The sequence below is a fragment of the Poromitra crassiceps genome (genome assembly GCF_964638095.1).
Source record: "Poromitra crassiceps genome assembly, chromosome: 12".
NCBI classification, from domain to species: domain Eukaryota; kingdom Metazoa; phylum Chordata; class Actinopteri; order Beryciformes; family Melamphaidae; genus Poromitra; species Poromitra crassiceps.
In genome coordinates, this window is record NC_139632.1 from 48435297 (window position 1) to 48463290 (window position 27994).

General features: G+C 44.1%; 1 protein-coding gene across 3 annotated transcripts; it reads left to right on the top strand.

The window, feature by feature from the left end:
- The first annotated feature begins 567 nt into the window (after window positions 1–567).
- On the top strand, window positions 568–26785 carry LOC310786413 (GRAM domain-containing protein 2B). Of its 3 annotated transcripts, none has more exons than XM_083647620.1 (13): window positions 568–698; window positions 16253–16432; window positions 17417–17480; window positions 18158–18230; window positions 18666–18769; window positions 18946–19044; window positions 19274–19345; window positions 19599–19667; window positions 20186–20282; window positions 20999–21088; window positions 21777–21876; window positions 22845–22952; window positions 24497–26785. In XM_083647620.1, the coding sequence occupies exons 1-13, from the start codon at window positions 607–609 to the stop codon at window positions 24510–24512; spliced, it is 1164 nt and encodes a 387-aa protein (XP_083503746.1). In that variant the 5' UTR covers window positions 568–606; the 3' UTR covers window positions 24513–26785. The 3 variants fall into 3 exon arrangements, with proteins under 3 accessions (XP_083503746.1, XP_083503747.1, XP_083503748.1); XM_083647621.1 differs by lacking the exon at window positions 568–698 and adding an exon at window positions 9541–9631; XM_083647622.1 differs by lacking the exon at window positions 568–698 and adding an exon at window positions 14865–14957.
- Window positions 26786–27994: the final 1209 nt, after the last annotated feature.

The following is a 27994-nucleotide window of genomic DNA, read 5'->3' on the forward strand; positions in this document are numbered from 1 at the left end:
GTTGTTGTTGTTGTTGTTATGATGATGATGATGATGATGATGATGATGATGGTGGTGGTGATTATGATTGTGGAACATTTGCTTGGGAAATAAATAACATTGTGTTTCCCTACTTACTTACACAGAATGTTTTGGAGCCAGATAGGGTAGAATGTGATGTCACACATGAACTAAAACATTGCTGTTAAACTAACATGTGTTTCCCCTCATGTTGTCCATACTACCACGTCACGTGTAAGAAGATTACCATGTAAATCATTTATTAAAACGACCTGCTAATAATAATACACGTCGTGCGTGCCCCACCCTCTGATATATAGCATGAATTGAACGGGCAACACATGGGTATCCCATATAAGGCAATGGGCGTTAACTGGAAGCAAAGTACCGCGTTCTGATTGGAGGAACAGTCTGACATGACCGCTTTTTTCTAAGTCGTCGCCGACGCTCATTGGTCGTCCGACTTGGTCCGATTTAGCTCATTATCCTAATCAGCCGTGGATGAAGCGAGTGGGGGAAAAGCAGAAGCCAAACAATCCAGAAGAAGAGACAGACAGACAGAGTTGGCGTGAATGATCGCACCGACCGCCACCGGCTGAGGGAAGAATGCTTGAAAACAAGAGAGAGAGGTTGAAAACCTTCCTCAGGAAGATTGACGAGAAGGCCATTGTCAGAATCAAGCACTTCATGAAAGAAAGGTAAGCTGCTGAATACAACGTTAGCGGAGCCGCTATCTGCCGGGGGAGCATCACCAGAAGGCTGGGTGCTAACAGCTAGCTAGCATTTCACTGCTATTAACCATCTCTCCGAGGGGGTTGAATTCGCGTATCTTATGCGAATGTGTGTCACCTAACCCAGAGCCAAGCAAATGGTTTTCTTTAGCTATATTTCATTTGAATAATACAATGTATGTGGAACATTGGGTGTTTCTCTGCGAGTCTGTTTAATGGGTGGATCTCTTTCCACAGTCTTATGATGGGGTGGATAGCTAGCATGTTAGCTGTGCTGTGCAGTGTGCAGCCCCTGCTGCTGTTTCAATCATGTTAGCATAAGCTATAGCATCGCCATTTATTTAGTTGTTAACGTTATGTCATCGTGGATAACAACCGAGAAAATGATGTTGCCTGCTGGATAGGTGTTATCAGACTGCTTGGAGGACAAGCTTCTTGTGGAGTAAAAGAAAGTGTCCTGCTGTAGGTTTGTTATTTTGAAATGCCAAACGCGAGGCTTCTTACTTTCTATACGTGTTTGTACCCCGGAAGATGTATAAATACAGAGAAGGGAGTTTGTTTGCAATGTTGTGTTCAGTAATGTTACTCTCTCAAAACCTGACCATACACATGATCTCTATGAAGTGCTATACATTTGTGTATGTGTAGTAGTTGGCTAATCTATTCCAGGGCAGGCAATGCAAATAAACAGCTTTACATGTCGTGTTGCACAACGTTGGAAAGCTAGTCCAGAGATCTGGTCCGTTCTAATCTCTCCTGCTCGGAAACCATGACTTCATCCAGCGGCCTATGTGGGTCAGCTCGACAGACACCACTGTTTGTTATGCCTTCATGATCATGGATGATCCAGCTCTGTGAAGATCCAGGGTGGACCAGCCTGGGAGTAGACTATACACAGACATGTACTTATCTCACTGATTCTCACACACCCTCTCTCTCTTGTCTACACACAACTCACTCATTCTCACACTGTCTGTCCTCAGAGAAATGCCTCACACTGACACTTGTCACTCAAGGGATGTGCCAAGGCTGTGTTGTCTCTGAACAGTCTATTTTTAACTCTCACGGGTTGAACACAGGTGGTACATGCCATTCTGTTATATAAATGCTCCCACTATCTCACTGTAGTACTCCCTTGTCCAGTAGCCAATAGAGTACAGTCCAGTAGGCATCGCCTTTCACTTTCCTCCACATAGATGGCAGTTCACTTGAAAACAAGCGCCCTGCCAATCAAACCTGGCCTGCTGTCCTTTTTACTGATAGGCTAGCCAGCTTTGCTATGTGTCACATTAGCCGTTTTCACACATGCGCTTTTTACTGCTAAATGACCGGAAAGCGGTCTAATGCCTTAATGTGTGAAAGTTGTTTTCCGGTATAAGCGTTCCCCCGTCATCGCGGACATTTCACCAGTTTCGAGCCAGTCAGAAGAGCGGTATGCCGCGATAAGGGACACAAGTTTGAAACGGGTCCAGTCATTTGCCGGTCCTTCTCTCATGGGCGAGGTGTACACACGTTGCTTAACGTTCACTTCCAGCGTGCATCATCTAATCATTCGCGCACATCAAAGCAAACTACTTCCACATTTTGCTTCGTGCATTTGCTTTCTCTACATACATACAAGCGTTGGGCAGCTTGCAAGCCGCTGCCATTCTCGCTGTGTCTGTCCTGTGTCGGGCTGCTGCGAAGTGCGGAGGACTGAAGGACTGGCCTCTCTCGAGCAGAGAGGGGAGGGGGGAAATCGGCTGTGTTTATTACGCTGGCTTGACGCTGCCTGGATACTACTCTGCACTGCAGCCCATGAGCGAATGTGAAGGATACAACATACTCTTAAGTCAAACGAGTGTGATTTATTGTGTGACAAGCGAACTTATTTCACCATCTGAGTTTTGCCGACCCCCAAAATAAGCCAAATTCCGTGATTCCGTCCGTGTTTTCTGCATTGCAGAAATCATATGGCCCTACTTACTGTAAGTCACAGGACCGGGTTCAATCCCCACTCCAGGCTATGTCAGTCGACAACCACATTCTTGACAGTGAACACGTTGCTAGCTCAATGCACGTCGCTCTGCCTAACGAGCATCAGTTAAAGTGTACACAGTGCAGGAAGAAGAACCAGATAGAGTGGGATGCTGATATATAGTTAAAGAGCTTTTAGCGTTGGAGGATCCTGAAATAGGCAGGGCGGGGCAGCTGTGCAGGCGTCCAGTTGGCTCTGGGAAGATGTTTGCAGGAAAGCGTCTCCCAGCCGGCGGTGGGCAGGGGGGGACGGTCCAGTGGCTTTAAATGATGAGATGAGCTGCAGGCTTAGAGGAGTAGCCCCAGTTAGACGGAGAACACCACATCTGCAGCGAGGCTTCTGGCTAAATGACGGGTTGTAGACTAAAGAGGAACACATACTGGTGCGTCCGCCTCGACTTGGAGCCTGGTCAGCGGCAACTAGTCCCACATAACTCGAACTAGGGGTGTCAAAAATAATCGATTATAAGATGCATCGCAATGCGGACGTGCACGATTCTGCATCGATTCACAAATATCAAAAATCGATTATTATTTATTTATTTATTTATTTTTAATAATCAAATAAAATAGAATGGAAGTACATGCAGTTGTTTATTTTAATTATGGATCATAATACAATGCAATTCCAAATGCACTTTTATTTTAAAAGTAGCCACACAGTGAGAAAAAAGAAAGTGAGAAAAAATAAATCATGTATTGCGGAAAAAAGTGATGCATCGATTTAAGATGCATCGAGATGCATCGATAATCGTAATCGAATCGTAGCCCTCTGAATCGTAATCGAATCGTGAGGCCAGTGAAGATTCACAGCCCTAACTCGAACGTCAGCTTGACGAGGGGTTGCTGGGGAGTCCCCCAACAAAATGAGTCAATTGTGTGATTTCACTAGGATTTCAATGACTAGAAGTTAGCCCAAGGAGAGAATGTAGTGCATATATACTTGGTAATAGCTTCACTCTTGTAGACTACCGTAACCGTCTTCTGCAGCAGGGCTTCTCGTTAAACGAGGGGTTGTAGACTACCTAACTGTCCTCTCAGGCTACTGCTAATGACCACTGCCAAGCCCTGGTGGTCACAGAGCCAAGAGAGAGGCTGTTTTCTTCTCAGCTGTTTCACCTTCAGCTCCTCACACAGGCCTGCGGAATTCCACCAGCATATTTCACATAACACAATCTCCTTCCAAACACACGGGCCTTTGTGAAAGTTTGTGTCAAAGCGAGAGTTAACGATAACGGGGACATTTATGGATAACGTTTGGTACCTTCCAATGCCGAGCTAAGGCAGCACACTGACTGTGCCTTCTCTGTTCATAATTCAAATCAGCTTTTTGAAGTGGATCTTGATTTTCAGATCAGCTTAGCCCTTTGGCACTGGCTTGGGTTTATTGCATCAATGAGAGCTACTCATTGCAGTGTCTGTATGTCTTCTTCACTTAGAAAAGGTTTGCAAAGTCGGTCTCTGCTACAGCATTTTGGTGAATTTTTTAAATATCCATACAAAGCCAATATACCCCCCCCCCCAATCCTTTCTTATATGAAATTGTGCCTTGGATGTTTTTCTTTTCCCCTACAGAGCCTAGCTCTTTGCGCTGTGTGAATATGCAGCAGTACCACCACGTCGATCCAAATCACACTGACTCCAGCAGGGTATGCAAGCAATATTTGAATGTATTGAACCTATACCTGCAAGGCAGTATTTCAATTGCAAATGGGACTGTACTCAGCTCCCAGGGGTGTCTGTGGCACACGTTCAGTATAGCGCAGTGTCTCTTCTCAGCAGTGTGAATGAGCTGCTGTCTGTCCTGAGGGCCAGACCTCAGCATGGCTGTACACTGTCCATTCAACACCACGAGGCCTGCTGTGTACAGAGCTTGTATACAGTAAGAGTCTACATTGACTTTGCACCAGCGTCAGGTGTCCCCCAGGCCCCCAGCCCGTGCTGCTGAAAGCACCATGAGACACAGCTAAGAAAGAGCCTCTCTGTCCCGGCTGGGCCCCGTTAGCATGGAGGAAGTGGAGGGAGAAGCTGCATGTACATAGACCACATGACTTCCCTCTCAAACACACACTTCTGTCTGTAACACACCCTTACTGTTCTGCTTCACACGCACAGACACACACACACACACACACACACACACACACACACACACACACACACACACAGCAGATTGAGCCCTGGCAGGATGCCACAGGCTGCTTGTTGTTATTTGGCCATGACCACTGGCCCGCTGCCCTGCCCTTCCTGACTGCTCTGCCACACACACACACGCACGCACACAACCAGTCCTTTTACGATTATTATTACTACTTATTTTTTCTAATTTGCTCAACATTGCTAATTGTTTGCTTTCTGATTTTAATTAGTACTTGGTGGTTTTGCAGCATGCCGTGTCTATACCCCCTTGAACAGTGGAATCACTTGAATTGATCTAGTGCACTTTGCACACGCTAGATGAGTGGTTCTCAAAGTGGGGTCCGGGGACCGCCTGGGTAGGGCTGCTTGCTATGCAAAAAATATCAATATAGAGCAAGAGAAAAGCCCCACTGCAGTCGTCATTGGAAGAAACCGATTTTGATTGGTGTGGCAGAATCAGCAGTTGACATGACAGCAATTGTCTACAGTTGCCCAGTAGGTGGTGCTGCAACACCATCTGGTTCTGCTTGTTCTCTGTTGGAACACTGGGAGTTTTCATGCATGATGTGAGACTCTTGTCAGCCCTCACATAGGAACCTTGTGCACATTTTGTTACGCCACTAATGTTGGCCGTGGGAATGTTTAGACGGACGCATTCCATGCAGAAGCAGTTTAGTCAGAGGGAGTTAGCCTTGGCGCAGTCAGAACAGCTGACGTATGGCTGACGTCTGCAGCGGACCTCCAGGGATCATCTGATCATCTCAGGCAGCTAATGAAACGACCAATAACTCTGTACCCCAAGAAGGAGCCCGTTCAGTTAGAACGTGCTGTTCTGTCACACCGTGGAGCCCGTTCAGTTAGAACGTGCTGTTCTGTCACACCGTGGAGCCCGTTCAGTTAGAACGTGCTATTCTGTCACACCGTGGAGCCTGGAAGATGCCCCCCACCCCCTTTTGCTCAAAACGTCTCTGCTTACAACCGGGGAATTCACACCCTTCACCATCCAAACCTGTGACTTCCACACTTGCATAATCCAAGCAACTTTGGCAGGCGGACGGCCATCTTTATAGAAGTCCAACGTAATGCAATTATTACACTTCAATTAAAAATTAGAAATAGAAATTTGGAATCCAGTAGGCACCGATGGTTGGATGGGAGAAAGTGTGTCCCTACCCTGTTTATAACCAATACGCATGCCCTCCAACAACCAACACTAGGGGTATCACGATACACTAATTTCACGAAACGATACGATACACGATATTGGGTTCACGATAACGATACGATACGATATTTTAACAATATATTTTTTAACAAAAGTTTTTTTTTTTTTTTTTTTTTTTTTAATCATTTATTTAACCATGTGAGTCCCGTTGAAATCGAAACCTCTTTTCAAGGGAGCCCTGGGAAAATACTGGAAAAATAGTCTTTCATTTGAAATACACAAAATACAAAACAAATGCTGTTTTTGGAAATTGTTATTATAATAACTAGAAAACAACATGGAAGATAATGCTTCTCTTGCAATAGAATGTGTCACACTGTCACAAACTAAATGTTTGTTGCATGGTGAAAGAAAAATAAAGTATACAATCTATTTCTTAAATAACTCATGCTCAATGGTCCCTAAACTTATGTAATCTTATGTACCCCTTGAGCTGTTTTGCCATGCCAGTAGTAGTCTGCCCCCTCACTCATGCGTGTTGATTCTGCTAAATTTGTTCTATTATTATTCAGGAGCAAAACAATTTTTTTTTTTTTTTTTTTTTTTACAATATCATTTTTTTCTGACGATACGCATATCGTGACGTTTCGATATCGCGATATATCGTGCGACGAAATATCGTGACAGCCCTAACCAACACTGACACCCCCCAACACCGACTTGCTTTAGCCAACACCGGCTCCATAACACCACAGAGAGACTCAGCCGTGTTCTGTCCAAAGTGATGTTAATAGCCGTTTTGTAAAGCTAATAGGGGTGCTCCGATCCGGCTAAGCCACGATCCGATCCGATTCCGATTCCTGGGGTCACAATCCGATTCCAGAATCGATTCTCGATCCCAACGATTCTCGATTCCAGAATCTAGAATCGATTCTCAATTATGTCGTTTTATATTGCAATAACACACAAAGGTAAATCTAAGACAAAAAATGACAAATGTATTAATGCTGAACTTCAAATTCAACTTCTGAAGTATTACAGTCAGGGCCTAAATTCATTTTGCAATATAAGTGCGTTAATTTAAGCGTAAGTATCAGTAAGTGGCACGAGATTCTCAAAGCCTGTGTTGAGGGTCATACGAACAAAAATGCACTCTTGAAGCTAAAAAAAAATCCAAAACCAACAAGTTAATTATTTACATTTTTACTTCAATGTAGAACAGTCATTTCTTACACATGAGATTACTTTTAGCCTTTTAGTCATCATAACGATTATTGAAAGTTATTCCATATTCCAGACTGAAATGTTATAACAGAAGTGGAGTATTGGCCAGAATGACATGAACATTTGGACACTTATTCAGTCGGTATCTTGCATGTTGCGTTCAGGTGCACTTTTTTTTTTTTTTACACAATACGAAGAATCGATTCTTGGGAGTTTGGAATCGATCCAGGAATCGTGGCATTAAGAATCGCGATCCTTTCAAGAATCGATTTTTTTGGAGCACCCCTAAAAGCTAACCCCACTGGTCTGCTCACATCTCAAAGCTCTCGCATTATACAACCACTGGTAACCGGTTTGATACCAGGAAGTGTATTTTAAATCCACAAGTGGTTTTCAGGAATCAAGAAGACAAACAACCAGCACGATAATTCACCTCTCACCTCCTTGTTTAGCCATAGCAATCATTGTGGTGGCCTTATCTGCAGATAACATGCAGAGTAAGAAGCACAGGGCAGAAGTGACCAGGTAGGGTGTGTGTACACAGGTAAATGCAGGTTTAATTTACACTATGAGGTGAATGAATAGCAGCCACCTTTTGCCCACTTGGCTACATTAGGATGCAGATGTTTGATTTGTTCACACTGTATTCACTAGTTATCGAAGTTATATTCAGGGTAGATCGGTCTTCGTTTGAGAAAGGATTCTTAATTGGTTCCCTGTGCCAGGCCTTACTGCATCTGACACTGCATGTCTTCAGAGTAACTGTCCTGTGCCAGGCCTTACTGCATCTGACACTGCATGTCTTCAGAGTAACTGTCCTGTGCCAGGCCTTACTGCATCTGACACTGCATGTCTTCAGAGTAACTGTCCCAGCCAAAAATAATTAAATGGCAAACTAAATTTAGATTTTCTTAAAGAGGTGACGAGAGTTGGCGTGCATGTGTGTGCATGCGTGGTGTGTCGTCTGTGACTAAAGACGGGGTTTGTCCGTCTGGTTTCATTTCCAACTGACCCCCGTAGCCTTTTGGAGAAGTCCTGCCCTCCTCCAGGCGTTACGTGACTTTGTCGTAAACGCCGGCTAAAATTAAGGCGAGATGTAAATGAGATGTTGTGGAATCTGGTGACTGTTGGAGATTTAGGAAGGAACCGTGACCAATGACCATGTGGTATCAGGAATAAGATGGGAGGCTGGGTTAAGTTAAGGATGAATCTCACCATTGGCCTATCGCTTATTCCATTAACCGCAAGAGAGCGGCTGCACTGAACCGTGTACGTTTAAGGTATTTAGCTGATGGTCTTGTCCAGAGCAACTTAGAGTGAGTGAGTAAGGATTTCTGTCATGCTCCAGGACTCTTGAAGAGGGGAACATGGCTGTAGCGGGGAACGACCCCGTGACCTTTTCGGTTCCCGTATGTTCTCTCTAACACAGTTATCCCTGCAACTCTGCCACAAGTGGTTTGCTATGAAAACACGGTGGTTGGTTAGACAGGAAAGGTATGGATTAAGATGACTAAATTGACAGTAAATACGTCACATGCGTGTCGTGTAGTTGGACTTTGTCTGATTGGCTTTCCTGGATGGTGAGGTCATGCGTACAGAAAAAGCACATGATGAACAGCGGCCCTCAACTAAGGCTTTTGAATGAAACGTCAAGGGGCTTCCTACATTTAAGACACATTGAATTAACCTATTGATTTCCTCTTGTTTTCATCCCCTCCCAAGCTTTCTGTCCCCACACCCCCACCATCCACTGTTTGTTCTCATGTATGCTGGACTGGCCCCCCTTAAATCCAGAGGATGAGCTAACCATTGACATGCACATTATAACAATTGCTTTGTAAGCCACTCCCCCTTTGCTATTGAGTCCATGCTTCTATTGAGTGGCGTTGTTGGGGGCTTTTTAACCTGAGAATACACCATCCACCTCCTACTGTTCTCTTACTGTCAGCCGTTTCCACAGTGACAGCAGCCCAGGGGACACACTGCCCTCCAGGAGGACAGAGCTTGAGGGGCATTTCGGGTTTGAAACCCAACCCTCTTTGTTTTCCTTTAGTGCTCTTTCTCACGCTATCTCCAGGGAACACGGTCCACAGCTCCGGATGTTTTCAAACACCGCAGTCAAACGGAACTTTGCACCCGTGGCGTCGTCCGTTACCCCGCGTCGCTCGGGGTCGAAGTGCAAACGGTACAACCTGTTCCATACTGACACACTGGGCTGTGCGGAGCAGTGTGTCGTCTGAGAGCTTTTCAGAGGACGTGGAGAAAACGCTCGGCTCGTCATGGAGAGAAGGAAAAGCTCGTTGAACCAGCAGGGTGCTGCTGCGGCAGATCCTCCGTACTCTGGGGGTCTGGGGAGGTAAGGCGAGAAAACCTATCCAGTTACTATGCCTGCCAATAATACTCAAAACGGTGTCTCAGCGAAGGCAGTGCTGACGTCATCTACATTTGTGAGTGAATTCAGGCCTATTGTTTAGCTGAAAAGAAAGAATCTGAAATATTCCAAGCTTTGAGTGAGCTCCTTCTGCTGACATAAGGCTTCTGAATGGATTCCAGTCTCGTATTTATATTTGTGCTAAAAGTTTGGCATTTGCTTTTTATGAGCAACAGCAAGTAGGCTATGCCTGCATGCTGCATCAAATTCACCCAATTTGTCATGTTTCCAAAGAAGCCTCTTTGAGCGCCTGGGAAAAGCCTATGTTTTGAGCTTGAGCTTGTTGCACAGAAATGCATCAAAGCATTATGTTGTGGTCAGTTAATTGGTTTGCTTTGGTAATTGGTTTCATGGAGCATATACATTTGGTCAAACACGTGAGGTTGATGCTCGCGTGTAGTAATAGCTTTTGCACACCAAGTCCGTATCTCCGTCCGAAATTGACGCACGAAAAAAAGAGCGAATACGACCTCATTTGTGTCGATCATCATTGACACACCGAGTCCGACAATTACGTCCGTCGTCCGTCATTTAAGTTTTCGGACGAGGTTCGATTTTCTGCGTTTTTCGCCTCAGTCAATAGATTTTTGCGAGCTGAGACCCGTCTGTGTTTTCAGATGACGGATTAAAAAACACGCATGCGAAAACAATCGGACCGTGTGTGCAAAGACCTTTACTGTCCCCATGACAACTCCATAGCCAGTCCAGATATACACGGTCCAATTTCAGTTGTGTTGGTACGCCTCTCTGGTGAGTCTATTGTGTTGTTGCACACTTGTTGTCTTTGGAAAACGGGCCTGGCATTGATTGTGTCAGGTGGTGAGACACGGCCCTCCACAATGGGAGTGGGTCAGAGTTTAAGGCCGCAGCCTGGGCAGTAACACAGTAACACACCCACTGCAGATTCACAATCAGGCCACCGCCACCTCCTGCTTTGCAAATGTGGAGTGATGTAGGGCGGCAACTAACGAGTGTTTTCATTGTCGATTAATCTTGGATATTTTATCAATTAATCGCTGAGTTGTTTGGTCAATAAGATGTCAGAAAGGGCTGGAAAAATATCACCAGTGTTTCCCAAAGCCCAAGATGACATCCTCAAATGGCTTGTTTTCTCCACAACCCAAAGATATTCAGTTTACGCTCATAGAGAAGTAAAGAAACCAGAAAGCGTTCACATTTAAGAAGCTGGAATCAGAGAATTTCAACTTTTTTTCTTTTCTTAAAAAATTACTCTTGACAATAAATCAATTATCAAAATAAGTGGCGATTTAATTTAGTAGTTGACAACTAATCGATTAATGGTTGCAACTCTAGAGCGATTATTAAGAAACATAACTTTTTATCCGGTATATACAGTAGAGGGTCATTTCAAAATCAGATTTTTCTCTTCTAGCAGTTTGTAACCGTTGCATGCTGTTGGCACCAGGCTACATGCTAACCTGTTTACTGCCCACACACATTTCTGCCCTTGATTCTTCAGCCTTGAACGCTGTTTTATAGCAGGTTCGATCCCTTCACCAGATTAACATACATTTTGCTCAACTTGCTACGGAAGTCTTCTTGCCACAGTCTTATTGCACCAACATGGAAGTTATATTGCAAGAAAGTCTTTCCTGGAACGTGCAATAAACCGCAGAACTGAGCAGCTGGCTGGCTGCCAAACTCTGTGTGTGTGTGTGTGTACATTTTGTCCCCATGTTCAGCTTGTGCCTCGCCAACTTTTCTGTTTTGTCAGTCCTTTCACAACTTTCATAACTCACTGGGCCTGTTGTAACATCCTCATATCTGCCTTTTTCAATAAAGACATGAACATGACTCTGTGCTCTTAGGTGAGATCTATAGAACCGTTCTGTGGCTGTTCTATGGGCTATCAGAGAATTAGCAGGACTTACACTGCAGTGACATTATTCCCAAAATGTATTTTACTAAACTGAAAAATGTCAGATCATAGGAGCAACCTTATGTAAGAAAATAATAATGATAATAATAATAATAATAACAACAACAAATATTCAAATGCCCAACCTTAATTTTATTTTTATTTTATTTTATTATTATTTTTGCACAACATACCCTACGAACAAACATGTCTAGGTGATCTTTGTTGTTATCATTTTGCCTCCAAGTAATCTAAATGTCACAGGAAGTGCTTCAACATGACCTAGTTAATGCTTAGGTTGGTCATGAACAATAACAGGAAGTCATTGTGAAATTCAAACAGATCAAAGGGCTTTGAAATGAGTGTCCATTTCCCTGTCACTTTAACCCCCCCGCCTTGTAGAAGAAACCAGGGCAGAACATTTAGAATACCGTAAATTCCGGACTATAAGGCGCACCGGTGTATAAGCCGCACCTTCAAAGTTGACTATTTTTTTCTTATATAAGCCGCACCGGACTATAAGCCGCGGGTGTTTTAATGGTATTTTTTGTTTTTTTTACAGTGCACACAGTGTCCGCGGTGTGGTGAAAAGAGGGCAAGAGAGGAAATTAAAACAGAAGTGGATTTATAGTTAGAAAGAGTGCTAAAGAAGAGAGAATTCCGTTTTTTATTTTTTTATTTTAGTTACTCACAGTACTATTGACCAGTCCAACTCAAAAGATATTTGGCAGTTTCACTTTGAGCTCTTGTTCCGCCGCTGTCCATCAATGGTTATGACGAGTCTCGCTGGGTACAGTACGCCAAAGCGATATCCATTGACTTTAACCTTTTCGATGATGCTGTTGTATGTTGCGCGTTTCTGTTGCACCAACGCGGAGAGGTCCTGCCGGACGAAAAAGCGCGTACCCTCCCAGGTGAGGGGCTTCTTCCCCGCAGCCTGGAGGATGAGTTGACGGTCGGGCCAGCGGAGTAGGCAGATGAAGATGGCCCTCGGTGGCAGGCCGGGGTCTGGACGTGGCCGAGGCGCCCGGTGTGCCCTGTCCACCTCTGGTGGTTTCTCGCCTTCCTTCACGTCCAGGATGTAACACAGGATTTTGCCACGAAAGCGTCCATGTCACCAATCTCAGCTCCCTCTTTTACATTGATCAGGCGAATGTTATTTCTTTTACTCCTGCTGATTAAGTCATCAACCTGCGTGTGCAGCGTTTCGATGTTTTTGCATTTTATCCACTTTCGGACTCACTGTGTTGTTTTTGTCCTCCAGTGCGCTGATGCGCTTTTCCGCATTAGAAACTCTGTTCACGGTTGCATTATTTTCTTTAGTGAGTGAGTGGATGGACTTCTGCACGTTTTCAAACTTGTTTTCAAGCTGCTCAAACCTCTGAGCGATGTCGGACTTAATCGATAGTGTTTCACGGAGTAAAAGTTTAGCCCAAGCCGTGTATCTCCAGCCTCCAGCAGGTGAGTCATTTCCTCATTCATGGCGTGATTGCTTCGTCTTTTTCTTTCTGCTTACCTGTGTTGTGTTATGTTATGTTATGTTATGTTGTTAAAAGAGGGCAAGAGAGGAAATTAAAACAGAAGTGGATTTATAGTTAGAAAGAGTGCTAAAAAAGAGAGATTTTTTTTTTTTTTGGGGAAAAAATCCATAGATAAGCCGCACCGTTATATAAGCCGCAGGGGCCAAAAAAGGCCAAAAAACGGGAAAAAAGCCGCGGCTTATAGTCCGGAATTTACGGTAGATCATTTACGTTGCCAGATACAGCTGATGGTTTCCAGCCAAAAGATGCCCAAGCAACTGCAGGTCTATGGAAGCAAGTGACTGTCCACCCCCCCCCCCAAGAGCGTTTCTCCCCCACACACTTTGCCAGCAGTACCTTGCCTACTTCTGTCCATGGTTCACGGTGGCTGCTTTGCCCACAGAAGTCCTCAGACAGACAACTCCATTTTGGAATACAATAGGACTTGTGATTAGGGCTGGTTACCTGCCAGCCTGTCTGGACTCTGGAGAAGATCATCTTACAAGCTGGTGTCAATTTGCCACCAGATGAATATTTGAAAGCAGGCCAGCTCACGTCTGGTCTGTCTAAAACCTGCTTTAAGATTGTAAAACCTCGTGAGGATATTCCAGCAGGCCGGCCGTTAAACCGTATTAAAAGGCTTTTACAAGTAGCCTTTGCTGTTAGGAGCTTAAGTGCTGCTGGCCACTGTTTGACCATCACAGTACGACTTAATGAGAGGCTAGGTAACTGAACTGACAGGTCTGCTTCATGCTTTTTTTTTAAACTGACCTTTGCCCCAATTTTCCAGTTGACCTTTCGTAGGAATCCTTCAGAATCACCGGCGGTTACTGTTGAGTAATAGAACCAATCCTTGTTCATTGTGGGAGTCTTTTTCTAGCTCAAATAGCTTGAAGTACTCGATCAAGTCATAACTCCAATCAAGTCCGCTAGGTCTTAAACTAATCAGTTAAGGCTTGCTAGGCCTGGACTACACCAAAATGTCCAAATTGCTCTTATGTGTATATATCCCTTTCCATATATGTTTTAATATTGTGCTGTCAGACATTTTTTTCCCAGTAGTTGGGAGTTCTCATCTTCTCGTAACTAAGCGATTCCTGACTAAGCTAAAGGAAGATTTGTTTTCCCTGTGTGTGTGTGTGTGTGGGGGGGGGGTTCTGTTGTTGTCTCCTCGTCTCGTTGGTTTAGCCTGAAGGGGAGAGTGGTGTCCAATGTACCATTCCTTGAGCAGGCCAGACGGGCCGGTCTGAGCACTTCTCCGGTGTCTTCCTCCACACATCTGGTAGAACATCTCTGGTCCTTCATGACCACGTAGAACAAATCCCAACAAGACAGGATCTGTATTGTGTGATCATTCTCCAGCGGGACATTTTCCTTCAACTTGTCGGCACCTGAGCTTCGTTGCAGACTCACTCTGTGTGTGTGTGTGTGTGTGTGTGTGCGTGCGTGCGTGCGTGTGTGTGTGTTCTTGCATGCCTGTTTGGCTGGGGGAGTGGCAGAGTGTGACGTCACTCACTACGGAGTGTCACACCATTCTCACACAGAGCCGCTTCCTCTGAAACGGCAGCATTCAGACGACAGCAGCTTTCTCTTGACAGGATGTGTCCGTCTTAACCAGCGCACAACATCCATCCATTACAACTCTGTGTTGTTTCCTTCATCAGCTTGTGTTGGGATCGTATCTTTCTTCTCTCTCTCCTGCGTTTTAGAGACGAGCCATGATGGCATGATGAGCCCAGTGATTGCAGCCTAAGTGGATTTTGTGCGTTTTGTTTTTTTTTAAAGGAAAGGAAATGCCTACTGTAAGTAGGTACATGAGTTTTCGCTCGTCAAAGAGATTTAATTTTAACCGGTAAGTTGGGTCTTTTATTTTGCTGGAGGTTTTCATGGGATTTGAGGCTTAACGTTTTGTCTTTGTTATTCCACCTTTTTGAAATGTCGTCTGGTTTTTGTTTACTTGAGTCGGAGGTTTTGGGACAACTGTCGGTTTGGTCTGCTTTGTCTCGTCTTGTCACCACTGGCATCATTTTCAAGTTGACATTAACATCATTGGCCTTTCTCCAGTGCCTCCTTCAGTGACTGGGTTTGGTGCCCGGTCAAGGACGGGCCAAACGGCAGTTGAAGGACACATTGGCTGTTATGAAACCTGTGACCTTCCATTTACACGATGCCGTATTAAAACACTAAAGTTTGTTCAGCAGCTTATTAAAAACCGGCGTGATTGTTCGGGCATGTCATTTTACAGCATGATCAGCTCATAAAGCAGCCAGGAGGAGGTGTCATTTTACGACCATGGTTTGACGTGTGAGCATTGACGCAACGTTTTGGTCAAACTTCCTGATGGGAAAACGGGTAGCCCTATCTAACATAACACAAAGATAAGCCCACGCTGCTCTGCCAGAGCTCCATCCAGCCATCACACAGCCTGTATTACCAGAGGAGAAATAAAAGGACAAATAAATTCATTATACCTCCGTTGATCATTTACAAAACATGACATTCTTTTTTTTTATTTGTTTTTGTCTACAGGTTGAGTACATGCCAAAGTGGTTTGCAGAGAAGAATAATCATTTTAAAAAGGCACATTTGGCTGTTGTTGTTGTTGTTGTTGTTGTTGATTTCCCATTCTGGCTTTCACACTGATGTTTGTAATACATTTCCATCATTAGCCGACATATGGCTCCTATTCGTAATCTGATTGGAAGTATCAGCAAGTTTCTTTGTGAAAGCAATCTTTTCGATTGCTTGGCAGTCAGTGGGCACATTAAGAACATGTTCTTGCAGGAACAAGGCGTTGTGGGGATAGGGTGTGTTCTGCTATTCTTAGCTGCCAGTCAGAATGTCCTGTGAGTTTGATTAATACCGAGGTGATGGTGCAATACCAGTCCTGAATCTAAAACATATTTGATCAGAAGTTACTTTCTTGGATGTGACTTTTTGTTCTCATAAGAATCAGTAGTTGCATTAGTCGTATATATAGTGGCGTGGTGGTGAAATTGCAAGCAGATCTGTGTTGCTGCATGTGCTCGTGTTGTCTGTGGACCTGCACTTGTAAACGCTGCCAAGACACATTCCTGCACGTTGATTGTACACGCCTGACTTACACGCCTGACTTGAAGGTCTGCTTCTTCTTCTCTTGTGTTGCAGCAGCTACCCAGCAGAGAGCGGTGGCGGCGGCCTGCCGGCCAAAGTGAAGAAGAGCAAGAGCAGCATCAGCAATGGCAGCCTGAAGAAGAAGGTGGAGCCCAGGAAAGCCCTCAGCCTGGACGAGGCCCAGCTGGAGATACAGCAGCAGCACAAAACCCTCACCAGACAAGTGTCCCTCAGGTAGGACCCCCTGGAAAACACATCTCGAGGCGTCTGCAGCTTCTGAAAGTCAGTAAAAACCTGATCCTACAGTCATTTTACTAACTGAAACCTGCAGACACCCTAAAGCCCCCCTCCAGTAACTTAACTTTGTGCTCAAGTTCAAAAATCTTAAGTTCATTGCTAAAATGGGACATTTACATATGACTATTAGTGGAACTATAGTCATATATACGTATGTTATTTGATTCTGACTGAGGACGAGCTAGCATGTTAACTAGCTAGCTAGCTGTTGGCTACGTTAGATTAGCCTGCTGCTGCTATGTTGGGCTCAAAACGCCTCTTGACATGACTGAAACACTAGCTCGTTAACAATTACGAGTCACGCCGATTTCAACGGTGCCACCCGTTTTGAAATCCGTTCCCCCGGTTGTTGAGAACTCTGCAAAGTAGCGCGGCTATGTCTTTCGGCTAAGCTGCGGAGGGGCGTCTCTGAATAGCATTTCCAGCTGGCGTAGCACAGAATCAGATGATGTGCGAGTATATAGCAGGCGCTCACACAGTGTTTTAGAAAGAACATAGGCTCATTTCACAGCAACCTTTTGAGGTGGTAAAGCAGGAAATAACGCAGGTCTAATCATTAGCATTAATGGGGGCACCACCTGGCACTGGAACACCTAAACAGAATGGAAGCTTTACTTCCTGCTTTTACCACCTCAAAAGGGTTGCTGTGAAATGGGTCCATTAACCGTTAAACTGGCTAGAGGGGGCTTAAGTCTTGATAGATGTGGGGGGGAATATTGTTGCTCAGTCCCAAAACACATACGCTTCCATATTTTATGTTTAGGGCAAAGTCTAAGAGGTACTCGCTTGTTTACTCTTGCTGAAAGCACATAGCACTGAAGGGGGAAGTCCTTTAGTGTCTTTGTGTTGATCTCCTGGCACCGACCTGCTGAAACCACAGACCTTCTTGAAACTGACAGCTTGGCTCTTTGGTCCCTGCAGGTCACAGACGTTTGACGTGGACAGCAGAGGCTTGGAGAGGACGGAGGGCACCGGCGCACAAAGTGTAAGTCCACCATAACTGACTTTAACACGCTTAAAAAAAAACATCTGTCATCTTTAGCACATGCGTGTGTCCGTTTGTGATACTATTCACCTCAATATATAATGTTTTTGACCAAAACGTGTGCGGTTTCAATTTCAAACTACGGTAGACGCATGGATGTGTTGAAAATCACACATTTTTAAGAGTTGATCTTGAACCAAGGCAGCCCAATACTGCCTAAAGTTTCTGATTTGTGAAGATACAAATGGGAGCGCTGCATTGGGTCAAGACATCAATATAGGTTAGCAGAGTAAAAAATCAGGTGCTCTTCCAGGATGGGGCATATATAGATACAAGATAAAAAAGAGGTAGCTGTCCAATGTGGTTGCAGGAAATTCCCCAGGTGTTGAAGGCAGCAAAAGGAGACATCCGAGGCACTCTGAATTATATTAAAAATCCCTTATTCTAGCAGGGATACCAAGCGTTTTGACTCAAAGAGTCTTCATCAGGGGATGTCTCCTTTTGCTGCCTTCAACACCTGGGGAATTTCCTGCAACCACATTGGACAGCTACCTCTTTTTTATCGTGTTACTGCCAAAAGTTTATTTCAAATTCCTACCTAATTTCTTCTTTCTTGTTTCTGAATATTAATTTTAATAATATTAATTTCCATGGCATATTTTATCTTCTGTTTTCAGAGTTTCACAAAGCACAACAAGACATTCCACAAGCTTTTTCCAGACATTCCAGAGAGTGAGGACTTGTTACATGGTAGGTGAACACGCGCACACACATGTAGTAATTGCATGGCTATCGTGTGGGTCCCTAGTGTCATTTTTCGTATACTGCGCATTTATACTTTCAGAGCTTCTTTAGCTGTGTTCAAAATGGGTGTTGTCCAGAAATAGGCTGGTTTTGCCAGCTTTCTTTCTTTTTTTGTTTTTTTTAAATTGGTCTTAAGTGTAAAAAGTTTTGAAAATCTAAAATATGGCTTTAGGAAATCTGCAGATATATTCTTTTGTTTAGATTCCTCAAAACAAGTTCATAATATTTACAGCCCGCAAATGGATCACAAACCGATCATAGAACATATTTCCCAGGTTCTGTTTGTTGACCCCCTTCGCACACACTTGACACACCCACAGCTCTGAAGCTACTGGGCTAGTATGTCACTTTAACGGTGCCTGTGCTCCCCTGCTTTCCCAGCATACATCTGTGCCCTGCAGAAGGAAGTGCCCTATCATGGCCGGCTGTACATCACAGACAGCCACGCCTGTTTCTACTCCTCGGTTCTGCTCAAGGACACTAAGGTAGGCGACAACCTACCGCATTCCTAAATTTGGAAATGTCAGCAATTTTTCTCAAGCTGCACTTAAGCGGATTAGGATCCAGGATCGAAAAAATAAATTCCGCCAAAGCTAAGCTAAAATGAAGAATGTTTGTCCAAAACAACAGCAGATTGACACGTCTTCCGTGTGTGTCACAGGTGGTGATCCTCATCTCCAGCATCCACATAGTGAAGAAGCAGAACACGGCGTTGCTGGTGCCCAACGCTCTGTCCATCCGCACCACAGACGGAGACAAGGTCAGTTAATCTTAATACACCGCTGATAAGGCTGGCATGAAGTAGTCTCTCAATACAGACTCTTTAGCTTGCTCTTTACCACTTTACCACCACTCTTTACCACACACTTTGGCTCTCACATAACCACTTGGAACTCTTTTTGCAATCTGATCAGTGAGTGAGTGAAGGTTTGCCAGCCAGCCAGTCAGACAGCAGCTAACGTGTCTTGTTTTGTGTGTATTTTTTTCAGTTCCTGTTTGTTTCTCTGCGGAATAGAGAGTCGTGTTATCAACTGCTGCGATCAGTGTGTCCTCAACTAGAGGTGAGTTAGGCCACAAGATGGCGCCTTGCACAGGGTTCCTGTGCAGGTCTGGGACTTTTTTTGATAATTTCAAAGTATTGGAACAGAATATTAAAAGCATCGATAAGCTTAAGAATATAATGAGAATTTCTTATTAGTTTCAGAGCATTCACATTCTGAAAAGTTAAGATTTTCTCTAGTGGAATTTGATTATGCTAAATCAGAATGTTTTCTTCCATACAATCAATGAAAGTATTTCTCTCTGGTCGTACAGGATGGCAGCACCAACAGCAGCCCCATCTTCTCCTCAGCCGAAAACAGCTTTGATAAGAGCAAAGTAGTGGTGAGAAACCTTTCCTGTATATTACAATGATATGTTGTGATTGATCACGGACATCACAGTCCTTAATAATTCTCTCTCTCTCTCTCTCTCTGTGTCTCTCTCTCTCTCTGTCTGTCTCTCTCTCTGTCTCTCTCTCTCTCTCTCTCTCTCTCTGTCTCTCTCTGTCTCTCTGTCTCTCTGTCTCTCACTCTCTCTCTCTCTCTGTCTGAATTTGGCTTTTACTAGTTTTCCAGATAACTTATAAAATAATTGCATGTAGTTCTTGTTTTTACAAACCTGTCTTCTTGTCATGCCAACCGGTGATTTCTCTCACTTGAAGTTGCACATAAACTTTTTTTTTTGTGGCTGGTAACTTAGCAGTGTACTCCACCAGCCGACTTTGTCAGCCAGTTTTCAATGAAAGTGTGCATATGGCTGAATGTTTGGGATGTACCTGCCCTGCCATTGTGATGAGTGGACAAAACAGCTTAGTTCCCTCCCCTGTATAAGTGTCTGAAGTTGTTTCTGATGGTCAACAGAACTCCAGCCAGTCCAGTCTGGATGACAGCTTTGACCATTACGATGGTCCCGACCCACGATCTCTGCTGGACTCTCCTCTGCACAGGCCACACAGAGGTGAGAGGTCACCAGGAGCTTCTCCTCCTACGTTTGACATTACACTGACCTTTTAGTTGACACAGTAGAGGAGAATAAGATTACATTCCCAGCTAATCAGCATTACAATCAATAAATAGTGAGGAGCAGAAGGGGTCAGAGATACAATTCATGTCATCGATATGATCTATGTCCCTAGTAGAATGATCAGGTGTGACAGAAGTGTTGGAGAAAGAAAGACGAACCAGCGCGTAAGGGAGCACCCTAGGGTGCTAGGGGATAGGAGGTCAAGTGGTTGATGGTCAAAGCTACAATGTCCTGATGACAGATACACACACACACACACACACACACACACACACACACACACACACACCTGGCGTAGAGTAGGTGAAACATTTCTAGACATTAGTACCTCTTGTAATATTTGTAATGAAACAAGTGCTGTTATTAACCCATTGATACCTGATGCAGCATTTGCGTGTATATCCCTCATTTGTGTGCGTATCCCTTTAAGACCGTGGTCTTAAAGGGATACACACACAAATTAACACTGCAGCCCAGCGTAGACAGATCTAAAGGGTTTACAGTGTTTTTAGCAGCCAAGCGTAGACGGATAAAAAGGGTTTACAGTGCTTTGGTCTATCTATCTATCTATCGCCGTGTGTCCCCGTTGCTGTCCCAGCAAGCAGACGTGCAAAGTCCAGTGCTCACACGGATGTTCTTTCCTCCTGCAGAGACGGTGCCTCATGGAAATGACTCCTCTTTCAGGAGCCTGCACACACAGAGCAGTGACAGCTCGTCCTCAGAGGAGCTCTCAGTATCAGGTAATACACACACACACACACACACACACACACACACACACAGAGCAGTGACAGCTCGTCTTCAGAGGAGCTCTCAGTATCAGGTAACACACACACACACACACACACATACACACACACACACACACACACACACACACACAGAGCAGTGACAGCTCGTCCTCAGAGGAGCTGTCAGTATCAGGTAACACACACACACACAAACAGACGCACACAAAGACGCACAGAGCCCTGCAGCAAATTACCACCAGCTAGTAGCAAAATGCTGCCAGTTTGTGGCTGTGGCTGGTAGAGGAGAGAACCAACTCTTAATTTGGAGGCTCTATTCTGGTAATGTTGTTTAAATGGCTGGTGCATTTGCAGATGCTGAGACAGACAGACACATTTCAGACCTTAAGACGCGTAGATGAAAATATGAAGTTGGAATATGTCTATGCTGGAAATCCTACATAGTTGCAAAGAAATCCACCCATCCACTGTTTTTACGAGGTGATATGGGTAACGCTGATGGCTCACCTGCTTAGATCATTTCATTTAAGGAGTAAGTGTCTCCAGTGTCAAGCTAAGAATTTGTTTGCACATTTCTTTTGCATTTCATCTAGCAACCATCCACTAAACATGCAACATAATGTAGATGTTATTAATGCTGACATTCATGTCATGTTGACCCTTCCTCTTCCTGGCCCAGGTGGATCGTGGGTATGGAGTGTGACAGAGAAGGCCAGATCCCTGCTGGTTCAGAGAGAGGCCAGCACCCTCAACACCCTCCTCTTCATATACTTGATTTTGTGAGTAGCTCTCCTCTCCTCCCTCTTAATCCCATGCTGAGTGTTCCACTCAGGAAGTGTTCCACTCAGGAAGTCACCATCCTTAAAGGGGAGGGTTCACCATCCTTAAAGGGGAGGGTTCAGGAATTTTACAAGCCTATCTCAGTAATTACTAAGCCATCGCTCTCTTGAGGACATTCAAAAAGTTTTTACACCTGCTTTTTATTTTTGAGAAGTTGGCCAAAGCCTGCTGAGGTTTGTTAGCAGTTAGGGCAAGACAGTTACTCCTTAGTAGTATGCTGATTTTTTGCTTCTTTTGTTACTACCCCAATTTCTTAAAAACAAAAATCCTAGTGCGATAACTTTTTGAGTGTTGTGAACAAATTTGTGATTATGCTGAAGCTTCCCTTTTTTTATGGTCTTGTACTGGCCTCAAAGTGAAAGCTGCCTCATGCTGCTGCTGATATGATATACTGTAGCTCATATGATATATCTGTTACTGTAGGACTGGGTATCAGAGCAGTACTAGGTGCTATCTATCACTATTTATTTTGAAGTGATGAAAAGCTTCCAAAAGTTAATTTCTTCAAATTAAAACTCAGGTTTTCTTGTTTATGGGAATTTGTGCACATTTTAAGCAGACGAAATGCACCAATTTTGCTTCATGATATGTGCCATCATTCAATAAAGCTTTAATTGAAATGCTTCCTATGATGCCCGGCTCTGTAGTCATCTTATCTGGTCATAGTGGCCGGTTCAGATTATGTAAGAAGTGAATGTGCTGAAATGAGATGAAGGGGAAATAGCGATACATTGTTAGCAATGTATCGATTCATACAAACTGCAGCGTCAAACTCCCCGGCTGTTCTGAATGTTCTGTTCTCTTTGAAGATAACCAGACGCTCTAGGAAATATGGCCTGTGGGAGGAGCACGGCTGGGTGTTGAAAAGGCAGCGAGTGTGACCCGGGGTGTGTTTTGTCTGTTGCAGGGTGGTGCTGCTGCTGCTGTCTTCAGGGTACATCGGCATGCGCATTGTGGCTCTGGAAGAGCAGCTGACGTCCCTGGGTGCCCTGCCTGAGTTCGCCCTACAGAGCGGGTAAACAAAAACTACTTTGCTCCGTCCTTCTCCTCATCTCTCTGAGGCCATGTCTACATCAGGCCGTTTTGTATGGATTGGCACTTCTTTTGCACCTGTTGTCCACACCTCTCCTATTGTTTTGAGCCCCAAAGAGCGGGAGTGTGCGAGTGTGGATAGGCAGTCCGAAGACAATGCAAAGAACCTACTTGGTACTTCTTGTTTTTTTTGGCCAGGAAAGTGAAACTTAAGGAAATCACACACCCGTCTCTCTCTCTCTCTCTCTCTCTCTCTCTCTCTCACTCTCACTCTCACTCTCACTCTCACTCTCACTCTCACTCTCTCTCTCACTCTCTCTCTCTCTCTCTCTCTCTCTCTCTCTCTGTGTGTGGTCAGGAAAGTGAAACTTAAAGTTGAACTGAACCCGTTCGTCGCGTGCGTCTGAGTCCGTTTCAGACTGAAAACATAATTTGTCTGAGATGACAGGTTGAGAGGCGGGTCTTAGTATCATGTCGAGTGGGATTCAGCGTGTTGAGGCGCTCCCCTCGGGAAGAGCCTGCTGACGCGAGGTTAGTGGCTGAGTGGAGCTCAGCGAGCCGCAGGCAGCCAGCTGCCTTTGTGTTGCCGAGCGGAGAGTGCAGCCCGTCGGCCTGGAATCTCCGAGGGGCGACCCCTGACAACCAGCCTGTCATGCCTTTATCGCTATAAATGTAAATACGTTATTCCTGGAATGCGCGTTTTAATGAGCCAGTTACATTTCTTTGCATTCTTAGACATTACCGTTTTTGTTTTTGTTCATGTTTCATACAATTGGCCAAGTTAGTAGTTAATTTATGGGATAGGAATTCCGCCAGATGAGAGGCACTAGGCGCCATTTTCTCTTTCTTTTGGAAGAGAAAATTATCCTGAAATGAAGATTTGATTGACAGCTGCCATGTCGTGATATGATTGGTTGAAATGGGGTAGAAATTTGATAGTACTAGGTGACGTCAGCGTGTTATCAATGAAATCTTGAAAAATGAACTTTTGAAGTGTGGAAAAACTAAAGAAATTCGATTTTTGTGATTTTTTTGCATACATGATTAAATAGGTGCACTGCATACCCAGGTATTTGAACTAAAAGAAAAGTCATTTTTGGATTCAGCTCGACTAAGGAAATGTGGAAAAGAGTTTATTCTGCTCTGTTCATGCAGTTTCTTTCTCTCTCACTCACATGGCTGTCATATTTTGCACTATACCACAGTACAGAATGCATCATTTCAAATTCCTTCTGGGTCTTATTTTGAATAAATTAAAGGGTTTGCAAAGCTATTCATTGCAGGAATATCACTAACGTTATGTATTGGTGATGTATTGTTTTGATTGGATGTGACTGTCATTTCACACTCTAGCTATCTAGGAGATGATAGCTATTCCCTTTATGTGATGAGCACACTCGCACAATTGGCTTTGTTTTGAGGAAACAGGCCTTCGTAGGTGCAGCGTGCCATGACACTAAACAAGTAGGACGTGTTTGTTGTTGTCATGCCATACTCAACTGCTTCTGTCTCTTTTCTTTGTCTTAGGTACCAAGACACATAGCCCTCATTGGCTGAAGGAGAGACTGGCTGACTGATGATTGGAGGATGTTTTTGGCCTCTTCCCAGCAGAGCCCAACAGGAGAATGTGAATCTGCTCAGATTGTGCTCCTCACGGCCCAGAGGAAGAGCGGCCAAACCTGTGCAATTTCAGAGACGTCTGGCTGACTTGAGACAGTGGGCCAACTTGAAGGGCTATACCGCCTCCTTCTCGTGCAGTAGACCAAGGACATGCCACGACTTAGTCGCACAGAGCCAAGCCAACACACACACACACACACACACTGCCTGGTTGCAGTGTGGTTCAAACCAAAGCCAAACGGCCCACGCTGGCCAAGTTGAGGGGCAGTTGTCTTGACAAAAATGTCCCACAGCTGTGAACTTGTGTTATCATCTACCTTCATACATATTCTCCTTCTCCTGAACAGGGCTATACCAATCAACATTAGCCCTGCTCTAGTGCTTTTCTTGACTGCACCACCACAGCGGAGACATAGCGCTATGCATAGCCAAAGATGCACAGTGCACGTCTTTTGCACGAGTGCACAGACATGACCCGTAATGCTATTCTGTCTCCTATTTACCCTCCCAACCACCTGCCGCATTTTATCAGGGTTATATGCACATCTGTATTTTGATCTTTCCACTCGGGTACTTCTCTTTGATCGGTTCCAATCTTCGTACTCAGCAGCTGTGGGTTGAAAGATAGCTGAAATCTAAAATTCGGATCAGCCCGCAGAGGCGGCCATGTTGTACTTGATACTCTCCTGTCTCATCCTCTCTCGCTCTTTCTCTTCTCCAATCATCACTGATTGCAGTATTAATTCCCCGGCATTCAGCATGATTTAAACCTGTTTAATGATCAGTGCTCGGTGGTAATTTTCCCTCCAGTCGCAACTGGATCAATGCACAAATATCGAGTATAAGGCTGTCATCTGCTAGGCGCTAATTGTTTTTCTATCTGCAGATTTTCTATTACTTTGGTCTAAAGTAGATTTGCTATATGGATACTCTGGTTCAGATATCTTGTCAATGTACGGTCTACCAGGAAAAGAAATGTTGACGATGTTGTGTTAAAGCAAACTAAGTACTCTTGTCCTTGACCGGCCTCTCAAGGAACAAGTGATATTTCTAGCTGTTTCCGGTGATTTCAAGTCGCACCAACCAGTGTTTGTAATGTTCATGCATGTGTCTAGAACATCGACACTTGACATCTGATATATGCACACACATTCTAGTCACCTTATGAGAACCTTTTACGGCTATTAACTAAAAACCACACTGTTACTGTAAGGTCCAAGTTTCAACCGCAACAAAACAGTGGTCCAAAAAAAGAAATTTCAATATGCAACAAATTATTATGCATGGCAAAAAAAGTAGTAATATTGTAGATTTATTTTTGTTGTGTTTTTAAAATGGAGTTTGTTTGTGGGGAGGAAATGATGTAAAAGAAAAAAGTGAAAGTAAAAACTCGAGCGAGCGCACTTTAAAAAGATGTGATGTGCCTGACTCTCACAATCCAAACGCATCACATTTGGATCGAGAAGGAGGGGCAAAGCCGGCGTTCTGTGGTATCTGAAGGTGCTAAGACCTTTATTTTTTATTCTTCTCACTCAGGGGTGGTGGGCGTTACCCGCCACGTGGTTTTAGGTTCACGACTCACGCTCTTTCCTTTTGTCATTTCAAAGTCTAGTGCTCGGCGTGATGTTCACAGACATCTTTGGAGTTTCTCAAAGGTCCCTCCATTTTCCATTGAGAATCACAAACCTGACTTTAAACTTTTGTCAGTCTCGGTGATTGATGTGACTGAATTCAGCTTTCTCAGAATGCTTGTTTCTCCCCCTCTCATGGTCTCACTAACCTAACATGTCCACACTGCATCTCAATGACTTAACATCACCCTTGTTGTGGAACTTCTCCTGGTCCGTTTTAACAAGGTGTAGCAAGTGTTATGCTACCATTTCAGGGGAGCAGCATTCAAATTTTAAGCCAAGGTTTTTGTCAACACACCATACACAGTACTGTCAGTTGTTCTAATCCCCCAACAGGGGGCAGCGCACACAAACCCACTGTCCTCGAAAGGACTCGATGCAAGAATCTCAATGATGAGGGCAGTATTTGTGTGGTTTTGCACTATTCAAAGTGTTGTAAATAATTTTTGTATCAATTGTTAATGTCCTTAATTCAACTATGGTCCTATATATTTATTTGCATTCTGTGTAATTCAAAGTAGTCTCTGTGAGATGGCTTTGCTATTGTTTAAAAATAAATCAAACTGTTGCAAGGAGTAAATTATGCTTTTCTTGTTTTCTGTGTTGTTGCCGTGTTTGTAATTAGGTTCCTACACCAAGTATATCAAGTTAAATAGTTGCACAGGTTCTCTGGAAAAGTGTAAAAAAAGAAATCCCAATACACAACCTACATCATGTAGCCTAGCTATAGACCTACATTAATTGTACACACTGAGATTTTGAGATTTGTTTTGTGGTTTGTCTTCAGTGCTATGTGGCCTAGCCCAGCCACCATATCAGCACAAATGCGGAGAACCAACTCATTGTCAAAGTCGGTCATCTGTAATTTTGGAATGGGGAAAAAAGGAATCCTATTGTTACAGCATTTCCAGTGTAGATTATCCATGGTTGGGCTAAAGCCTACTGCGAATGTGAGTGTAGACAGATTGGGGAAATCCTTTAGACTCAACAAGGAATCAAAAAGTCAAACGAAACTTATCGTCCAAAAAAGCCTCCTTTTACTCTTCTATTGTGTTGTGCCTCCTGTATGTGGAGTAAGACCACCATCTAGTGGAGAATCTCAAATGTACAAAAATTGAGATTTTAATTATTTTTAATCCAGCTCAGTGCCCCTAACCTGATGTTGCCAGATGGTTGTCATGTGATCGTGAGCTCATGATCTTGTTCAAATCCAGCTGCTTCGCAAGGTTACAGTGCCCCCCACAGGCTTTTAAATGCAGATGCAGATCTCAGCACAATTAGTGAGTGGTTTAGTCAGTTATTTCATTTACTGGAAATTATTATTATATATAATTATTATGAATAGAATATAGCTTACTAATGACTTTTTTAACTGAGGCTTCACAATTTCCACTGTTATCTCCACACCTCCACAAATATCTCCTGAAATGGATGTCCATGGACGTGGTACACAAAGCAATGGGGGGTCTATCCAGGGGTGTAGTGGTCAGTACAGGGTCAGCCCTATGTTCCCTCAGCCCTGTGAATGTTTTTCCAAATGATGCCCTATGTTCCCTCGGCATCAGGGTTAGAACATAGATATATCTAAGGGTTAGAAGGTAGGGTTAGGTACACACAATTTATTTTCCCATGATGGCAAAGGCATGATCCACCTTACTCTGCCTCTGATTGGGTTAGTTTAGGCATGAGGAGTGATGATTGGTTAGGTTTAGGCATGGGGAGTGATGATTGGTTAGGTTTAGGCATGGGGAGTGATGATTGGTTAGGTTTAGGC